At 36.9% G+C, this 19,199-nt stretch overlaps 1 protein-coding gene across 1 annotated transcript in view; it reads right to left on the bottom strand.

The window, feature by feature from the left end:
• The window catches only part of RSBN1L (round spermatid basic protein 1 like), a 98,808-nt gene that overhangs the window by 12,610 nt on the left and 66,999 nt on the right, over positions 1–19,199 (bottom strand). Inside the window, exons 4-5 of the mRNA XM_050782747.1 lie at positions 3,572–3,709; positions 922–1,064 (exon numbers count right to left, since the gene is read on the bottom strand). Of these exons, the coding sequence (XP_050638704.1) occupies positions 922–1,064; positions 3,572–3,709 (281 nt within the window). The remainder of the gene's footprint in view (positions 1–921; positions 1,065–3,571; positions 3,710–19,199) is intronic.

Below are 19,199 nucleotides of genomic sequence, written 5' to 3'. Positions count from 1 at the left end.
CGGTTGTTTACACTTGAGAATGCTCTTTGGACATTAACTTTAGTCTGTCATGAGTTCCGAATGTTTTAGTCCAGTCTATCATAATTTTGAACTTCATTGTTGATGTCACTTCCCTCCCAAATACTATTGTCACTGCATTGTTTGGTCTTGCTTAGGAAGGTCTCCTCCAGGCTTAAACAATTTTATTCTAATATTTTAACTGTTTTATCTGTGATGCTTAATTCTCTAATTTACTTCTTGTAATAAGGTAGGGGCTCTGCCGCCTTTGTTTTTATGAGAGCCAAATATGCCAGCATTATTCATTAAATACATCTTCCTCTTCCCACCTATCTCATATATTAAGTTCCCAATATACTTAGATCTATTTCTGGACTCTTATTCCAATGATCTATTTGAACTTTATAGTAACTTTTAATATCCTGTATCATAAGCTCCCCCTCACTTATCTTCTCTTTCACTGAAAAATTTACTTCCTTATGAATTTTAAAATCATTTTATCCAGGAATGGAAGTGTTAGTCCAATTGAAATGCAAAAAAATTTAAAGAACTATTATTTTTATCCAATCCAGAACACAGTAAGGCTTTCCATTTGTTCTGATCTTATTTTATATCCTCCACAAAATGTTTTAGTCTTTTTAGCACAGGTTCTGAATATTATTAAATTTATTCCAAAATAGTTTATATTTTATGACATTTTTTCCATTCATCATTACGATTTCTTGTCATTTGCCTACATTTCTCATGCCCTATTTACATTTTAGGTTTTATAACAAATTATATTAGCATGTATCACTATTTTTAAATTTATATCCCAATTATGGTCTAAACTTTGCCTTCCTTCTTCCTCCAATTTTGAACTAACATACACACCCCAACATACAAACACTCATCTCCTCTAATAAAAATGTGTATACAACATACCTTTTCCTTTTGAAAGGTGACTTTGGCATATCAGCCACAGGGATCATTTGTTCTCCTGGACGAACCCACATGATGGGACCATCATCACTATCTTTTCGACTCTGTAATTTTAGACTAGATAGCGTCCCCCATGGCAGTGTACACTGGAGACAAATAATTATGTAGATTGCAATTATTTTCAAAATGTATCTTCAAGTGTATGTTAATAATAACATTGTTCCCCTGACAAACACACTTTCATTCACAGCTTTGTACTTAAGCACTTGAAATACATATTGAATATATCCCTATATATTGATATACTTTGCTTCAAAAAATTGTTTCAAACACACCAAGAAAATAATTATGCTTGGATGGTTCTGTCCCCCTACCCTGCTAGAGGTATGATTCACCTCTAGCAGAAAGAAAAGAAAGAAAGAGAAAGAAAGAGAAAGGAAAAAAGAGAAAAGAAAAAGAAAGAAAGAAAGAGAGAGAAAGAAGGAAAGAAGGAGAAAGAAAGAAAGAAAGAGAGAAAGAAAGAAAGAAAAGAAAGAAAAAAAGAAAGAAAGAAAGAAAGAAAGAAAGAAAGAAAGAAAGAAAGAAAGAAAGAAAGAAAGAAAGAAAGAAAGAAAGAAAGAAAGAAAGAAAGAAAGAAAGAAAGAGAAAAGAGACAGAGGGGAACGGGAAGAGAAAAGAGAAGAAGGTGGCCAGGCACAGTGGCTCACGCCTGTAATCCCAACACTTTGGGAGGCTGAGGCAGGCAGATCACCTGAGCTCAGGAGTTTGAGACCAGCCTGGGCAACACGGCGAAACCCATCTCAAGTAAAAACACAAACAATTAGCGGATCGGATCATGGTAGTGTCTGTAATCCCAGCTACTCGAAAGGCTGAGGCATGAGAATCACTTAAACCTGGGAGGCAGAGGTTGCAGTGAGCCGAGATCGCACGACTGCACTCCAGCCTGGATGGTCTCAAACCAAAAAAAAGAGAGAGACAGAGAGAAGAAGGAAGGAAACTGAGGGCCACTGTCCATGGAATGTTGAGAAAAAAAATTTTTTTAAAATTCACCACACACCCCCTTTTCAAAAAGGATTGTCAAATTTCTGTAGAAACAATGCATTTAGGTTGGGTGCGGGTAGCTCACGTCTATAATCCCAGCACTTTGGGAGGCTGAAGCAGGAAGACTGCTTGAGCCCAGGACTTCAAAACTAGCCTGGGCAACATAGCAGGACCTGTCAAAGGAAAGGAAGGGAAAGGGGAAGGGAAAGGGAAAAGGAAGGGGGAAGGGGAAGGGGAAGCAGAAGCGGAAGGAAAAGAGAAATAATGCATTTAGTTCATGTACTTTGAAAATTAAATTTGAAGCAACCATTTAAATAATATTTGGTAATTTTTAAATATAATTCAATAATAAATGCAACCTAATTCCATTATGTAACTACTAGAGAGAAGTAGAAAAGGAACAAAAAGTTTAAAAGGAAAAGAGAAAAAGGAATGGAACAAGGTTAAAGAGAAAGGGAAGAAAAAGATACATGCACATAGAGGGTAAAAACACCAAGCAAACAGAAGTGGTAAAAGAAAAGATGTCTTATAGATTATGTGGTGAGTATTAGAAATCTTGTCACATTCCACAGCTTACCTGGACCCTGAATTTCAGTGCAGGTTTGCACTGACCTTTGAGTTACTGATTAAATAATTAACCTAACTACACAGCTCAGAGATTCCTCTCTCAGTGGGATAGCCCCAGCAGCTCACAAGAAGAAGTATTTTCTGAAAATGAAGAGGCTTTTTAAAAAAAAAAAAAAAAAGGAATCTGGCTACAAATTATTTAAAGGGGCCTGTGGGGGTGGGCACAGGGGCTCACACCTGTAATCCCAGCACTTTGGGAGGCCAAGACAGGAGGATCACTTGAGCCCAAGAGTTCGAGACCAGTCTCAGCAACGTGGTGAAACCCCATTTCCACAAAAAATACAAAAGTTAGCTGGGCATGGTGGCATGTGCCTGTAGTCCCAGGTACTTGGGAGGCTGAGGTGGGAGGATCATCTGAGCCCACGGAGGTCAGGGCTCCACATTACACCACTATACTCCAGCCGGGACACACAGTGAGACTGTCTCAAAAAAATAAATAAAATAAAGGGGCCTTTGGCTACATTGTCTAAACATGTTATTTTATGGATGATGAAACTGAAGCCCAGAAAGTTTAAATGGCTTTCCCAACCCAGACAGGTACAGCCAAGGCTAAAATATGGATGTGTAATTTCCCAGGCCAGTTTTCCACAATGCTAAACTGCCATTCCTTTGTCTTAAACATTTGTAGTAGAATCTTTCCTGTACTTCTTAAATCCTTTAGTACTTAGTTTATAAAGAGCTGATAAACACATGGAACCTAAATTCCTAAAGTGTTAACAGGTGTTATTTCATGGCCCACCACTTAGCTTTGCCATTACAATCAGGACCTGAGATGTCACATGTACACACAAGAATTATGTGAGTTTCCCATCTCTTGCTCTCCTTCCCTCCAGTTCAAATAAACCAAAATGTTTCCATTTCTGAAACAGCCATTCATTTATAGTGCATGTAGCATGAAAGAAACACTCACAATTTAGATTACTCATATTGGTTTTTCTTGCCTTTTTAAACAAAAACTCTAATCCCAGGAGAGATTATCTCTTACTTTTAAAAATGGTGACTCTTCCAACATGTCAAGGAACTCAGGGAAATAATCTCCTACTTCTTCATCAACTGCTCCCACCAAGCTTATTTGTCGCATTGGGCCAGCTCTGTAAGTACCATGAGAATACGTTCTTTTTACCTGAAGAATATGGATTTAATTAAAAGTTAAATACATTATTTTTACCTGAAGAAAATGGATTTAATTAAAAGTTACACATAATGCTTGCTATCATTTTGTAACAATAAATTTTTATCTCAGAATATTATATCATAAGGAGGCAAGCAAAACAAAACAAAACTTTACGAACAGTAACAGATAAGGCATTTTAAAAATAAAACTTGCACTAAATCAAGCTATTTTACTTTCTCTAACTATTCCTACACACTGCTTATGAAAACACAGTTAAGACAAATAAGCATTAATTCTAGACAACTAACATCTCCTTAGAACAGAGGAACTCATTATCTGAATATTCAAAAGTTGGTGTATTTTTCAAAGTTGGCTGCATTTTTCTAAAGTAAAATGAGGTTCATATCTTTTCATCAAAATTTTCCAAAGTAGACCCTCTGAAAACATTAATCATCACCAGTGGCTTATATGTCTAAAAGGCCACCAGCGATGCTCTTCTTTTTTGATCTTACAATATTAACTAGAAACCAGTTTATGTATCTATTATTAATTCTGATGAGAAACTACTAGAAATTAAGAATTACGGCCAGGCACAGTGGCTCACGCCTGTAATCCCAGCACTTTGGGAGCCCAAGGCGGGCAGATCACAAGGTCAGGAGATCAAGACTATCCTGGCTAACACAGTGAAACCCCATCTCCACTAAAAATACAAAAAAATTAGCCGGGTGTGGTGGCAGGCGCCTGTAGTCCCAGCTATTTGGGAGACTGAGGCAGGAGAATGGTGTGAATCTGGGAGATGGGGCTTGCACTGAGCCGAGATCGTGCCACTGCACTCCAGCCTGGGCGATAGAGCAAGACTCTGTGGGGGGGGAGGGGTGGGGAGGGGCGGGGACAGGAGGGGAGGGGAGGGGAGGTTAAGAATCAGGAATCCTAAGATCCAAATGTGCCTTTGCTATCTACCAGCTACATGACCTTCAGAAATTATTTACGTTCCTTGAGCTTTGATTTCCTTAACTGGAATGTTTTACAGCAGATTGCTGAAGAAAACTTGATAATGATATAAACTCACCCGCCATATTGCTAGTAAATGGGTGGCATTCAAAGAGCCAAAACAAAGCCATCTGAACCTCAAGATTCACTGGTAATGACATTTTTTGCCAGCATATTTAAATCCTGACAAAGAAACCTACGTGTTTTCATATACTAACACTAGTAAACAAGTTGAGTCTGTCTTCAAGCAAAACAACTCCTTTTGATAACCAAATTATAAGCAAAATTGTAACTGTCTCTTTCTCAGGATTAGCCTTTGTGGACACCAAATTTAGGAGACCAATTTGTCCCAGTTTGCCCAGGACTATCAGTCTTAAAACTGAGAGTCTTGGTATTTCAGGCAAACATGGATGGTCAACTTTTATCACATCACAGACACAGATTATAAAAGATAGTCACATCAAAAGTTGAATCGTTACAATCACAGCTGGTAAGAGTATCACAATATAACAAAGTAAATCCAACCCATATGTTTTCAAAACAAAATCATTTAAGACAGAGAATCTCATTTGTTATTATAATCAGCAAAGCAGTTTAATGACGTTAATTCTTTAATAAATTCACCAGATATCCAAGCTTAAGTTTTCCTAAACTTACAAATTGACTTATCAGAACTACAAACCATTCCTACAAGTTAGAAAATTAGGGGCCTGTAATCCCAGCACTTTGAGAGGCAGGAGGATATCTTCAGCCTGGCAGGTCCAGGCTGCAGTGAGCTGTGATCATGCTACTGCACTCCAGCCTGGACAACAGAGCGAGATCCTGTCTCAAAAAAAAACAAAAAACAAAAAAAAGAACAGTTGGAGCTTGTGCCCCCATTGTGTACTCATTGTCTCACCTTTTTCCTGTCTCCTAAAAATTCCTATCATCTCCTATATCAAGAGAGCTAAAAGTTAAAGCCTAACTCTACAACAGTCTTCAGACTCTAGATGTTTAGATGCATTAATAGCAACACAGTAAGAAATCCAGTCTATGCATCTCTATAACACAGTCTAACAAAGAGGCTAAGGGTATCAATCTGAACTCTAGCACATTTACCAGAATATAACACATCAAGTCTGTTAAGTGATTCTGAGATTCTAAGTTTTGTATCTGCAAATGACCATAAGGAGTTTTGAGAGACAATAGCCATTTAGAAAGTGAAATCAAACAACTGATATTGTAAAACACAAATTTTCCAAGTGCTTTGAAATATATCTAAAAAGTCAAATTAGAGTTAGGGGTGGTGGCACGAAACTGTAATCCCAGCTACCCAGAAGGCAGAGGCAAGAGGATCACTTGAGCCCAGGAGCTCAAGATCAGCCTGAGCAACACAGCGAGACCCAAAAAAAAAAAAGTCAAATTATATATATTTCCACTTCACAAATAAGTACATTCTCTGTGCATAAATTTCCTTATCTTGTTTAAATTAGATACCTAAAACATTTAGTTCTAACAAAGCCAGAATCAAGTCCCTGCCACTGACTTGGTTCGTCCTACTACATCACAGCACCAACAACGATCAGCTAAATAATTGGGGCAGTTTATCTTGTGGGGAGGGGATGACTGTTAGGAAAGAATTTTCATTACGTGAATTCTTCTAAAATACGAAGCACAACTAAACTTTCCATTTGTCTAGTAGTTTTAAAAAGTCACACTATACATGAAATAAAACCAAAAAACTATAACATCATTAAACTATAGAGAGTAGAAGATAAATACAATAATCAGAAAACCAGAACTAACTGTTAACACAGTCCTTTAACACAGTAGTGTAAAATTTATGTATTTAAATGTGAATAAAAACATGTATCACTGAGTAACAGGAAAAAAAATGGGTAAAACTTGAGTGGTAATATTACAGACAAATCATATGTTGTGTCATGACTCAAGAACTTTATCTACTAATTTTGTTTTGACCAGATGTTGCTATTTCAGGTTAGAATAATTATTTCATTGATTGAAGAAGTATTACCGACCTAGCCATCTCATTTCAAATTCACATTTACATTAATTTCCAAGTTTACAAATATTGCTTTTTATTTCAAAATAAAACACGTCCAAATTAGTATAGACCTAAACATTATAATTTTTTAACATAAAAGACTGAATAGGCCGGGCGCGGTGGCTCAAGCCTGTAATCCCAGCACTTTGGGAGGCCGAGACGGGCGGATCACGAGGTCAGGAGATCGAGACCATCCTGGTTAACACAGTGAAACCCCGTCTCTACTAAAAATACAAAAAACTAGCCGGGCGAGGTGGCGGGCGCCTGTAGTCCCAGCTACTCGGGAGGCTGGGGCAGGAGAATGGCGGGAACCCGGGAGGCGGAGCTTGCAGTGAGCTGAGATCGCGCCATTGCACCCCGGCCTGGGCGACAGAGCGAGACTCCGTCTCAAAAAAAAAAAAAAAAAAAAAAAAAATATGGTCCTATTAAAATTCATAACTATTTCAAAGGATTTTTTAGAGACCCTGAATTTTTAAAGTAATACAGACTCTACTCAGATTATATTGCTAATTATCTTAATTGAATTTTTAGTTAGTTCTTCCCATCTCATGCCAAAATACATATAAAACATATAGATATGTAAAATTCACTTTCACACATAACTTACTATAACAAAAGTATAAGTCTCTCTCTTTTAACCAGAATGTACAAAAACCGTGAGGCAGATCCCATTTGCCCACTAATAAAACCAAAAATAAATTCTATTAGGAAATTGCCCTTTATAAAAACTGCTTAGCTATCACATGTTTAAAACAAACAGCAATGATCTTCCAAAACATTTATTATCCAATAGTAAAGATAAAAATATGATCACCCACCTGAATAAACATAAACCAAATTTTAAAAATTAAATTGAAGTCATTAAAATCTTAATCTGTAAAAGTATTAAATTTTAAAATACACTGTAATTTAACTTTTAATTATATATCATTTCATACAAATTTCTAGTTTAATAACACAATATTTCAAATCCATCAGTTGTAACCATTAACTTAAATGTTACAAACATGGCAAGTTACACATAGCGTTTCCAATTTAAAAAGCATATACTGCTTGATAAAATAAATTATGGTACTTACACTGTTAAAACGTAAGAATAAAATCCACATGCTTTTCACAAAAATGTAAATAATTCCTGATTTTGGTGACACCTCTTTTGTTGCAAAACTATATACCAAATAACTACAATTCACCTATTACATAGGATAAAATTATATCTACAATATCACACACAAAAAATCAAGCCTCAATTCTCTAAAAATCACCTATCCAGACTATGCCAGACTGCGAAGAATTCAACAGCAGTGAGGCGGGAGAGGTAACAGATAAGTATTAGAAGAATCTCTAAATAATCAAAGTAAATGTCACAAAGACCATGGCTCATAAAATGTCCTCTTCTTACATATCCATTCCTGTATTAGGCACAATTATAACTACTCTCTAAAATAATAAAGGACAAGAAACCACAAATTTAGAAGGGGAAGGAGGAGAAAAGGGTAAGCACAGCTGCAGCTGCCCTAAGACATCAGTATTGTATCATAATGACAAACCAATACTGAAAATAAAGTTGCATTATGTTGCATATGTTCGGCAATGAAGGTATTTTTATAGAACCTTGGTACTTAAAACGTTTCCACTAACTAAAAAAATCACTTATCTGGAAAATCTCACATCCTGATGATGCTTAATGTGAGCTTACTATATTTGCTTTTATTCACTTCAGTAAACATTAATCAAACCAGTTTTCTGATGCAGTTAAAAAATTAACCTGAAAAAAGCCAAAACATGTCACTGCTTTAAAATATAGGCCAGGCACAGTGGCTCACACCTGTAATCCCAGCATTTTGGGAGGTCAAGGCGGGAGGATCACTTAAGATCAGGAGTTTGAGATCAGCCTGGCCAACATAACAAAACCCCGTCTCTACTAAAAATACAAAAATTAGCCAGGCATGGTGGCGGGTGCCTGTAATCCCAGCTACTCAGGAGGCTGAAGCACAAGAATGCTTGAACCCAGGAGGCGGAGATTGTAGCGAGCCGAGATTGCACCACTGCACTCCAGTCTGGGTGACAAAAGTGAGACTCAGTCTCAAAAAATAAATTAACTAAATAAAAAATGATAATAAAATATATTTGCTTTCTAAAAAAAGAAATGCACTGAATTACAAAGATACATACAGTTCCTCTTGATTTAGGTATATAGATGTGTCAAAAAGAACACAATAAAAGACAGGCATGATAATTATATATTTGTGGGAAAGCTTGTATTTAAATAGTGGCCTTCAGAAGAAATATAACATATTTAATCTAAATCTCCTCCCCCTCCCCACAAAACCCCACGACCAACATGGCCACATTATCACTTTTCCCCTTGTATATTCTCTATAAATATTATGAAGGGAAAGAAGAAAGTAGAAGAGACCTATTGTACCCATTGCCAGTAAGTGTCAATACCAAAATCTGAGAAGCTTTGGTTAACAGAAAATTAAACAATTGTTTAAACTAATATTCTACTTATACAATGTAATTTAAAAAAAAAAAAAAACACCTTAGGATTCTGAGATTGGCTTGCTACAAAGGGAAAAAAGTAGCCTATTCTTAACAGGAAATATATTGCCAAAAACAAATCTATAAGATGTTTTACTTATTACTGTTTTCTCTTACGTAAATTATGAAAACTGTTGCAATCAGGAAAAGGCAAATATAGTAATAATAAGCAATTTTTTTAAAAACTCCAAAGAACTCACTTGAAAACAACCTGCTGTTTCCCAAAACATGTTCCCTGAAGAGAGAGCTCTACAGTCCTCTAAGTCTGGAAAACCCTTCTTGTTTAGGAGGCTCACCACGCACACTGGCTATAAGTTTCTGAGGAGTCTCAATGCAAACAAATATTACTTATTTGGTCCAGCATTACACTATTTTGGACTTCAAAACCTGTTTTTTGTAGTTGTTTTAGTATACCTATCAACATTCCAAGATAGTAAAAATTCCTCAGAATACTTTCATAGTGATCCACAATAAATATAGAAGATAGATATTTTTACCTTGTATCAGCACAATGTGAAGAAAATATAAAAATAGGAACATTATTAGAGCCAAAGAATTGAGGGGGTGGGAGCAGAAGCTGTTGATTCAATTCTGCTGAGGATTTTTTTTTAGCGTGTGGGGAGGAGAGTCCCTTATTTTTAAAAACAAGGCCTGCTCAGAACATTCTGAGGCAATCTAAAAATGACATAAATGACTGTGCCACAAGGGGGAGCCATTATCCACCACATCTGGCAGATAGTTTCTAATTAAAATAGGGAATATTTAATCAACGTTTTATTTCAAAAATACCCATATAACTGCAACCAAAATAAGAACGAAAGTATTATCCACTTTAAAATTAGTAAAATAAAGGGGTAAATCTTTTTTTATTATTATTAGAGCATCTCATCTGGTCCCTGACATGGTATTTTGTATAGATCAGTTCATAAGTATTTGAGGAGGCTGGGGCAGGCACAATTGGTCAAAATGAAAATTTAGTACAAAGGTAAGCAACGTTTCAAAGATGAAACATCAAATTGCTTTTACTAGCCTAACAGTGAATGACTCCAGCATGAATTCAACAAATGCTAGTGTTCTGCCCCAATTCTATAGTGAAGCAGGTCTAACAGTCAGATCAGATTTAATGTTTCATTATTAAAATAATAGACTTTTAATCATCAGTTAACACATTGATGTAAGTTGCCTGAGAAACAACTTAGAACCAGAATAAAATTAAAATAAGATTTAGAGTTTGGAAGTGGATGAAGGGTGGTTAAACAATGACTGCTCCAGTTTTCACATTCTCACAGTTCTTAGTACAGGGTTCCAGAGTATGTGCACTGATTAAAGACAGTGACAAGACAGAAATCTAATTTCTTTATTGACAGAGAAAACTCCTATTTTATTTGCCTTTTTCTATCCCTACGGTAGAACCCAGGAGCACAATAAATGTCTGAGTGAATATTTGAATGAAGTACAGATGGTAGAAAACCTAAAACGATAGATTGCTTAGAATGGTTTTCAAGAATTATAAGGGAAATGAACTCACAGTACAAAAATTTTATAATTACTATACTTAAATTATGTTTGTAGCCAATCATTTTTTTATTTGTCAATTTAAATCTTATGGGTCTTTTTTATCTCTCTTGATGTCAAATTTTATAGTCTTTTTAAATAAATCCATTTAATTAAAATGTTAAAAAAAAAAAAAAAGAAAAGAAAACCTAAAATGAACATGGTCAATTGCAAATGGCCACAAATTCTTCCCAGGCCTATATGCTCACTCCTGTGCAACGTGACTGTGCCACTCCCGTCATCAAGAAGTGGAGTCTATTAATGGGCACGCACAAAAAAAGAGTAAGGCCTACAATTTCATTGCACAACAGGGTGACTATAGTCAGTAATAACTTAATTATACATTTTAACTAAAAGAGTGTTATTAACTGGGTTGTTTGTAACACAAAGGATAAATGTTTGTGGAAATGGACACCGCATTCTCCATGATGCACGTATTTCATATTGCATGTTTGTATCAAGATATCTTATGTACTCCATAAATATATACATCTACTATGTAGCAACAAATATTAAAAATTTAAAAAATTTTTTAAATAGGCCAAGCACTTTGGGAGGCCAAGGTGGCACATGCCTAATCCCAGCTTTCAGGTGACTGAGGCACGAGAATCACTTAAACCTGGAAAGCTGCAATAAGCCGAGATCATGCCACTGCATTCCATCCTGGACAACAGAGTGAAACTCTGTCATACACACAAAAAAATAAAGTAAAATGAATAAATAACCTAAAAGAAGTGGAGTCTATTTTTCCACACGAATCTGGGTTTCACCAGTGACTTCCCTTTGTCAACAGGACATTAGCAAACACAACACAAGCAGAAGCTTGTACACTGGGGCTTACCCTCTTTTTACTCAATGGAACCCTGCAACCACCACCATGTAAATAAGCCCAGGCTAACCTGCTGGATGATGAGAGAAACGTGGCCATCAACCCAGCTGACATGCATCAACCACCAACCATATAAGTGAGGTGTGCCAAGACCCAACTGGTCTGCCAATCATCAGATGTAAGAATGAAGCCATATAGCCCCAGCTAAGTTAGCAGAGACCAAAAGAATTGTCCAGCGAGCCCAAAGAATTGTGAGAAATGAAACCTTTTTTCAGTTCACTAAGCTTTGAGACTTCTGTTTATACATTTAATACAGCAAAAGCTAACAGATATGGACAGGTTACAAACTTTGGGAAAAGTCCATACATACGTTTCTATTCTCAAATAGACTTTCATGATACAGTTTCATATTATATCACTAACCTCAGGGCCACAGCATTAGAGAAATGACATGACCTGTTAAAATATATATAATGCCACACGGTCTTCAAACCTTTCAGGCAACCTGCAAGGATACAGATGAAGATGGAAAACAGAATTATACAAGTAAAAAGAATTCCAAAACCAAAGACGAAAGAACAGGGATGTTTTAATCCTTTGTCAGTGTTACGTATATGTGTTTAATAAAGTTGAACAGATGCTAAAATGAGTATTTGTGAAAGCTACAAAGTACTATTACAAAGATAAACACTATCACTACAAAAATCATAGAAACAGCTACATAATTTGTCATCTTTTAGTTTCTACAGAATTTAAAGCAAATTATTTTGGTTGTCCTGATTGTAATTTAAGAACAATAACTAAAACAGAAAACTAAGCTCATGAGGATACAAACTCAGCATGAACTTGGTTTGGGTTCTACAGCTAGTGGTGGTCAGGACCATCAGGTTGCACAACCTAGGGACTGCCATTTACATCACTGAATGGTTGCAGTGCACAGCTTCTACCATCATATAAAACATAAAGCACATATAACATTACTATATATATTCTTTTATCAATTAAAAATGGTGCTAATTAATTACCTAGAGGATAGTATTCTCATGAATTTCTTTTTTTTGAGACAGAGTCTCACTCTGTCATCCAGGCTGGAGGACAGTGGTGCAATCTTGGCTCACTGCACCCTCTGCCTACTAGATTCAACTGACTCTCCTGCCTCAGCCTCCCAAATAGCTGGGACTACGGCGTCCACCACCACGCCCAGCTAATTTTTTGTATTTTTTTTATTAGAGACAGAGTTTCACCATATTGGCCAGGCTAGTCTGGAACTCCTGACCTTGTGATTCACCTGCCTCGGCCTCCCAAAGTGCTGGGATTACAGGCATGAGTCACCACACCCAGCCATGAATTTCTTTAATGCTGCTAAATGTATTTTCCAAACTATATTACATTCTAAAAAATAAGTGTCAGGCCAGGTGTGGTGGCTCATGCCTGTAAACCCAACACTTTGGGAGGCCGAGGCAGGTGGATCACCCGAGGTCAGGAGTCAAAGACCAGCCTGGCCAACATGGTGAAATCCCATCTCTACTGAAAATACAAAAAATTAGCCAGGTGTGGTGGTACACATCTGCAGTTTCAGCTACTCAGGAAGCTGAGGCAGGATAATCGCTTGAACCCAGGAGACAGAGGCTTCAGTAAACTGAGATAGCGCCACTACACTCCAGCCTGGATGACAGACCTAGACTCCGTCTCAAAAAAATAATAATAAAAAAATAAAAAGTAAAAATAAAAGTCAGATTTGTACCATTTTTCTCTATCAACTTCACTCTACCTTGTCTTCCCACATTTTTCTAGATCTTTTGAATACTGCTTTTGGACTAGTTTTAACTAGATCAAAGATTTTTCAGAATATAAAAGGTAGAAAAGGGAACTGAAGGATAGTTACTGAATTACTCTACAGTTCTGCTTTCCTCTGCTCTGCAGAAAGCATTGTCATCTCATAACAAGAGCAGGTTCTATTGAACTGAACCTACTGAACTTAGTCAAGATGGTCCCCGACTCAGATGGTTCAACTCATAATTTTTTGACTTTACTAGGGGTTTATCAGGTTGAAACCTCACAGTTAGGTCAAGCAGCATCAGGACTTAAGATGGTTCGCTTCCTTGTAATTATTTTTTTCAGTGGGCTTCTCAGAGGTTGTTTTGTTTTTGAGACGAGTCTCGCTCTGTCACCCAAGCTGGAGTGCAACGGCACGATCTCAGTTCTCTGCAACCTCCGCCTCCAGGATTCAAGAGATTCTCCCTACCTCAGCCTCCCGAGAAGCTGGGATTATAGGTGCCCACCACCACGCCCAGTTAATTTTTGTATTTTTAGTAGAGACAGGGTTTCACCATGTTGGCCAGGCTGGTCTCGAACTCCTGACCTCAGGTGATCCGCCCACCTCGGCCTCCCACAGTGCTGGGATTATAGGCGTGAGTCACCACGCCCAGCTGTTTATCAGAGTTTTAAATGCATTTTCAACTTAAAAGTATTTTTGACTTACAGGTTTATTAGGATGCAGCCCTAGCGTAAGTTGAGGAGCAGCTGAAGTTAGTGAGAAGTCATCAAGTTTGATTCCTGAGCAAACACTTTAACATTAATTTAGCTTTATTATCCACAACTGGTTTTTGCTGTGGTTTATATTAAGTAAAACTACATTCCAATATTGGTACCTCTGCTCTTCCTTCCCCTAGAATACTGACTCACATTAGGTCAATTAATGTCATCTCAACCAATGATTTTGGTGAAAGCAATTTCACACAGCAGTATATGGGCTGATCCACTTGACACCACCAAAATATACAGTTTCACTACATGATTCTAATAACAAGCATTCATTAATGGAAAACTCGTTTTTTCTAAATTTCATATAACCTAATTACTAAATTTTTGTTTTTGTTTTTTGGGGTTTTTTTCTTTGAGACAGGATCTCACTCTGCTGCCCAGGCTGGAGTGCAGTGGTGTGATTTTCTTTATTTGCAAAGAGACATGGGCCTTGCTATGTTGTTCAGGCTAGGCTCAAACTCCTGGGTTCCAGTGATCCTCTTGCCTCAGCCTCCTGAATAGTGCCATGGCTAATTACTAAACTTCTGACATTCCAAATAACTAGCATGTACATGACAGTACCACAGATAAGGGAAAGGGGGATGTTGGAAGATAAATGGGGTACAAAATACATTTTCAGTTTCTCAGGATGAGTGTTAATGTCATATTCTAAGAAGTGCTGAAAACTTCCATGTTCTCAAAAAGGGTGATTAACAAAATGAGGTTCTTGAATATACAGGAATAAATCTTTTAAAAATCTGCAAGACCTCTATGCTGAAAACCAAAAAGTATTACTGACAGAAAATAAAAAGACAAATGAAGGGGAATACCATGATCAGACCGGAAGACTCAATGTTGTAAAGGCATCAATTCTACCCTAACTTATCTACAGTCTCAATGTAATACCAAGCAATATTCTACCAGGTAACTCTTTGAAACTTGAAAAGCTGATTCTAAAGTTTATATGAAAGTGTAAAGAGCCATGGAAATCTTGAAGAACAAAGCTAGCAAACCGATTATAGATTATTGAGATTAATTATAAGCTAGGCACAGTGGCTCACACCTGTAGTCCCAGCTACCCAGGAAGCTGAGGTGGGAGGATCACTTGAGCCCAGGAATCTGAGGCTACAGAGCACTATGATCGTACCACTGCACTCTAGCCTGGCTGATAGAGCAAGACCCTGTATCTATCTATCAATCAATCAATAGAAAGAGTTACTATAAAGCTGTAACAATTAGACAAAACAATGGAATCAGAGAGAGCCCAGAAACAGACCCACACACATATGATTAGCTGGTTTATGACTAAGGTGACACGACAATGCAATGAGGAAGGAGTATCTTTTCCATAAATGATGCTAGGTCTTTTGGGTATTCATATGGAAAAACATGAACCTTGATCTTTACCTCATTCGATATACAAAGATCAATTCCAGATGAACTACAGATTATTTTTCCAATACTTTTAGCTGCTGTTTTATTAACTATAGATTTAACCATGAAAGGTAAAACAATAAAAGTTTCCAGAAGAAAAGTTCACAGAATATATTAATGACTTCGTGGTAGGCACAGATTTCTAAAACAGAATGTAAGAAACGGTAATCATAAATGGATTATAAATTATAAATTAGATTACATTAAACTTAGGAACTTCCGGTTATCAAAAACACCTAAGAATGAAAAGGTAAGACACCAAGTGAGAGGAAATATTTGCAATACAGTTAGCTGACAAAAGATTCTTATCTACATATATAATAGTCCAACAAATCAACTAGAAAAAAAAGCAGTAAGAAATTGATAGAGTGGACAGGTACTTTACAAAAGAGGGTATTCAACTGGATAAAAAGGTACTTGACATCCTTAGTCATCAGGGAAATATAAATTAAACCACAGAGAGCTACCACTACATAGTCACCAGAATGACTTAAATGAAAAAGATAGACACTACTAAGCATGGCAAAGGATATGGAACACTGCTAGTGGGAATGTAAATCAGTGCAGTAACTTTGGAACACTGGTAGTATCTAGCAAAACTGAATATGTGCTTATGTTTTGATCCTGAAATCCTAATCTTAGGTATATACTCAAAAGAAACACATACATATGCTCATCAAGACATGTGGAAATATTCATAGCATCCGTGTTCTAACAGCCTCAAACTGGAAACAACTCAAATGTCCATCCAGATGGTAACAAGATAAACAAACTGTGGTATATTAACACAATGGAATACCATATACAGTACCACTACATACAAGATGGATGAATCTCACAAACATTATACTACAGAAAAGAGACCAGACACTATCTGATTCCACTCAAGTTCAAAAAGAAGTAAAATATATCAGTGATGTTCAAAGTCAGGACAGTGATCACCTGGGTTCATGTGGTGGGATTAGGGGGCTGGCACAGTACTGATAAAGAAGGGTCTGGGGAAGATTTCTGGCTACTAATAATATTTGGCTTTTTAAAATCATGGGTGTGTTCTCTGTGAAGATTCATCAAGCTATACATTTATAATATGTATAATATGTATTGTGTATACATTATACTTCAATAAAAAGTTTACTAAATAAAATCACCTCCTGGAAGGGACATTTCAATGTAGGCTGAAAGAGCTTTAACTGGGAGAACTCAAGGGATGAGAAATAGAACTGTGCAAGAATAAGCATGCTCATTTTTCTCCGACTGCTCTCTCTTCTGGATGCCATTCAGTTTCATAAAGCCAGTGTCTAAGGACAAATCGAAGGCTACCTCCCAATCTGCAGACAACTTCCCCACTCACAGGAATAAGATCTGAAGAATCTTATGATAAAAGGAATATGGTCCTTGCACATGCATTTTCCTGCCTTTAAGTCTAAAGCTAAAGAAGCAAAAGTAGTCCCTGCAGCTGACATGCTCAGGTCACCAGGGTAGCAGATCACACAGATATGGGGCCAGAACCACAGCTGGTAACAAACAGGATCCATTTGCCTGCAGTTTCCTCTTTGCAATATATATTATCCAAGAAGCCTGAAGAGATGGTGACAACCAGTGTAGGTGGCTCATCAAGGACTTGAGGTCCACAACCCAGGCATACACTGCCATGATTAACAAGTCCAGCATCTCATTTTATTTACTAACAAAAGCAGTTTTCATGGTGTACATATTACATAGTTTAGATGAAAATTCTTATAATTTAGTATAAAATTAATAATTCCTCACTTTATTTGAAAAAAATATCTGAAAAGCATGTAATGTGATGCACATCAATGAATGTGATGCACATCAATGAACTGTCACACTTAAAAGATTACTGAAGCAAACTTGCATAGTATCAAAGCAAGAAGGTTTGTGATATTGTGGAAATAACCGGGAATGGGAGCCAAGAGGCCCAATATAAAACTGGACATTTAGGAGACATGTAATAAATGACAAATGAATGATAAGGTGATAAGGGACTTTGAGCATGTTATCTCTTCTCTCACTGGATCTGTTTCTTCACCGCTAAAATAAGATTATAAAGAGGATTAAATGAGTTACTACATATAAAATACTTAGAAGAACTAGTCCTTGGCACAGTCAGTACTCAATAAATAATGAACACTATTATTAGATGCCAGTCCTGATTCTGCCATTAAACTCAGGTGTAACCTCAGACAAGTAACTCACCATTTTGGGTTTCTATAAAATGACAGGGCTAGTAATGGATGCTCTATAGCTCCCTATCCACCTTAGAAAATATTTAAATTTCAATTCTCAAACATCTTATGTTAGAGAATAATTCCTACACACACACATTAAAAATTATTTTCCAGGCCAGGCGAGGTGGCTCATGCCTATAATCCCCAAACTTTGGGAGGCCAAGGCAGGCAGGTCACTTGAAGTCAGGAGTTTGAGACCACCCTGGCCAACATAGCAAAACCCTGTCTCTACTAAAAATACAAAAATTAGCCAGGTGTGGTGGTGCACGTCTGTAATCCCAGATACTTGGGAGGCTGAAGCAGGAGAATCGCTTGAACCCGGAAGGCGGAGGTTGCAGTGAGCCGAGATCACACTACTGCACTCCAGTCTGACTCCATCTCAAAAAAAAAACAAAAAAAACAAAAAAAAAACACACACAGACACACCCCACATTATTTTCCAGACTACAATCTACTACAGAATATACACCAAACATACTCATGCTATTGGGGGCGGGGTACATGTAGATATGACTGAACATTCAGACTACCATTTAAAGTGGAAACTATAACTTGAGCACCCATCAAAAAAGGAATATATTCAGAATAAGGAAAGGAGCCCTGGATGATGATTAAGATTTTGTTCTATTCCTGACACTGCTGACAATGTTAATACCTTACTCCTCTCTCTCTACGTCTGTTTACTTATTTGTAAATTGAGAGATGTTGGGATAAATCACCACTAAGATCCATTTGAGACTTCCTTTACTTTTTCCCTCCTTCCAAACTAGAATGTTATCCTAGAAACCAAAAACTGTTCCTAGAAAACCAAAAACTACAGCATCAATAAATGTGAGAACTGGCCAATCTCCCAGCCTGAACAGTCCCAATTTGAGGATGGATAATAATGGCATCAGCCTTTCAGATGGGCCCACACTGAAGTTCAAGAACCAGCAGACTCTATTATGTCTGCTTTCCAGAATAATATATATTCTCCTACCTTTCTCTATAGAGAAGGGTAGGAAATGAAAATTAGCTCAATATACTGATTGCTACTTTTTACACATCATTACACAATAACTGATGATTCCTTCCTACCACAATATTTTTAATGGCCTACATTTATTCAGTACCTACCATGTGATGGGCCTGGTGGTAAGTACCTTAAAGCATTCTAAAGTTAGAAGACAATTTTAGGTGATTTCCAGGTAAGAAAACTATTTAAGGACTGGAAAATGCATGGCTAAATTCATTTCCTTAGGTTCAAGTTCTCTCCTTGCAAAAAAAAAAAAACACACACATAAGTGAAAATTGAATTTTAAATTCTTATGCTCACATCAAGAAAGTAATTTA

This window comes from Macaca thibetana, chromosome 3, assembly GCF_024542745.1.
Source record: "Macaca thibetana thibetana isolate TM-01 chromosome 3, ASM2454274v1, whole genome shotgun sequence".
NCBI lineage: Eukaryota > Metazoa > Chordata > Mammalia > Primates > Cercopithecidae > Macaca > Macaca thibetana.
Note: the sequence above shows the minus strand (reverse complement) of the source record. Positions and strands in the feature narration are given on the sequence as shown.